General features: G+C 59.5%; 1 protein-coding gene across 1 annotated transcript in view; it reads left to right on the forward strand.

Annotated features, from left to right (window-relative positions):
* The window catches only part of HNRNPUL1 (heterogeneous nuclear ribonucleoprotein U like 1), a 13,470-nt gene that overhangs the window by 10,148 nt on the left and 2,138 nt on the right, over positions 1 to 1,184 (forward strand). The window contains exon 13 of the mRNA XM_015616283.3: positions 224 to 306. Coding sequence (XP_015471769.1) covers positions 224 to 306 — 83 coding nt within the window. The remainder of the gene's footprint in view (positions 1 to 223; positions 307 to 1,184) is intronic.

Consider the following 1,184-nt stretch of genomic DNA (forward strand, 5'->3'; position numbering starts at 1 on the left):
AAAAGAGAATTTTGGGAATATTTAATGGGATTTGGGGGGAAAAAAGGGAATTTGTGGGGAAAAAGGGGGGAAATCCAGCGGGAAAAACGCGATTTGGGGAGGAAAACAGGGATTTGGGGGGCGACAAAGGGCGGGGCTTCAGGGACCGGGAGGGGGTTGGGATTTGGGTGGAATCCCCGGGATTTTGGGGCGCTGATCCCGGGATTTGTCTCCGTTCCCGCAGAGCCCCCCGGGCTGGCAGCAGTTCTACCCCCAGGGCCCCCCCTGGCCCCCCTTCTTCGGCTCCTTCGACTCCGGCGGCTCCCAGTGACTCCCGGCGTTCCCAAATTCCCAAAAATCCCCCGAATTCCCCAAATTCCCCGAGCCCGGGGCTCGGCCTCCACCCCTCCCCCACAACAAAGATTATTTTTAACCTCGGCAGCGGCTCCGGCCTCTTGGAATAATTCCCATTTCCTCCTGCTTTTCCCGGAGATTTCCCACTTTTCCTGCGGCTTTCCTGGTTTTTTTCCATTTTTCCCCTTTTTATCCTGATTCTTTTTCCCTTCTTTCCCCCCATTTCCAGTTCCACCTTTCCTCTCCTTTCCTTTTCCCATTTTTCCCCCCAAATTCCCTTTGTTTTTTCCCGGGTTTTCCCTCTCCCCCCATTCCTGCCTTTCCCTCCGATCTTGGGGTCACTCTGGGGTCATTTGGGGTCACCGGGGTCCATTGGGGTCACTTTGGGGTCATTTGGGGTCACTCCGGAAACTTTCGGTCCCCCGGAACCTTCGGGAGGAGCCGTTGTTTCTCTCCCGGAAGTGACGTTGAAGCGCACCGGACGCACAGCCCGAGGCGCCGGCGGTGTCTCACTGAAACGGGGCCGGCCGGAACCGCGGGGAAGTTTTGGGCATCCCGGAGGGGAGGTTTTGGGGTCCCGCGGGGATTTTTGGGGTTCCGAGGAGACTTTTGGGGTCCCCGGGGGGGTTTTGGGGCTCCGGAGGGGTTTGGGGTCCCCGGGGAGGTTTCGAGAGGGTTTTGATCTCCCGGGAACCGCGGTCGCGGGTTGGGGCCTGCGGGCCTCGCTGAGGCCTTCGCTGTTCCGGGGCGATTTTGGGTTTTCTGAGGGGCCCCATCCCCCCCTTCCTCCGGGTTTTGGGGTCCCCTCCTCCTCTTTTAAACCCCCCCCTTTTGAGGGGCTTCCCCCCATT

The sequence above is a fragment of the Parus major genome, unplaced genomic scaffold, assembly GCF_001522545.3.
Source record: "Parus major isolate Abel unplaced genomic scaffold, Parus_major1.1 Scaffold401, whole genome shotgun sequence".
Taxonomy (NCBI): domain Eukaryota; kingdom Metazoa; phylum Chordata; class Aves; order Passeriformes; family Paridae; genus Parus; species Parus major.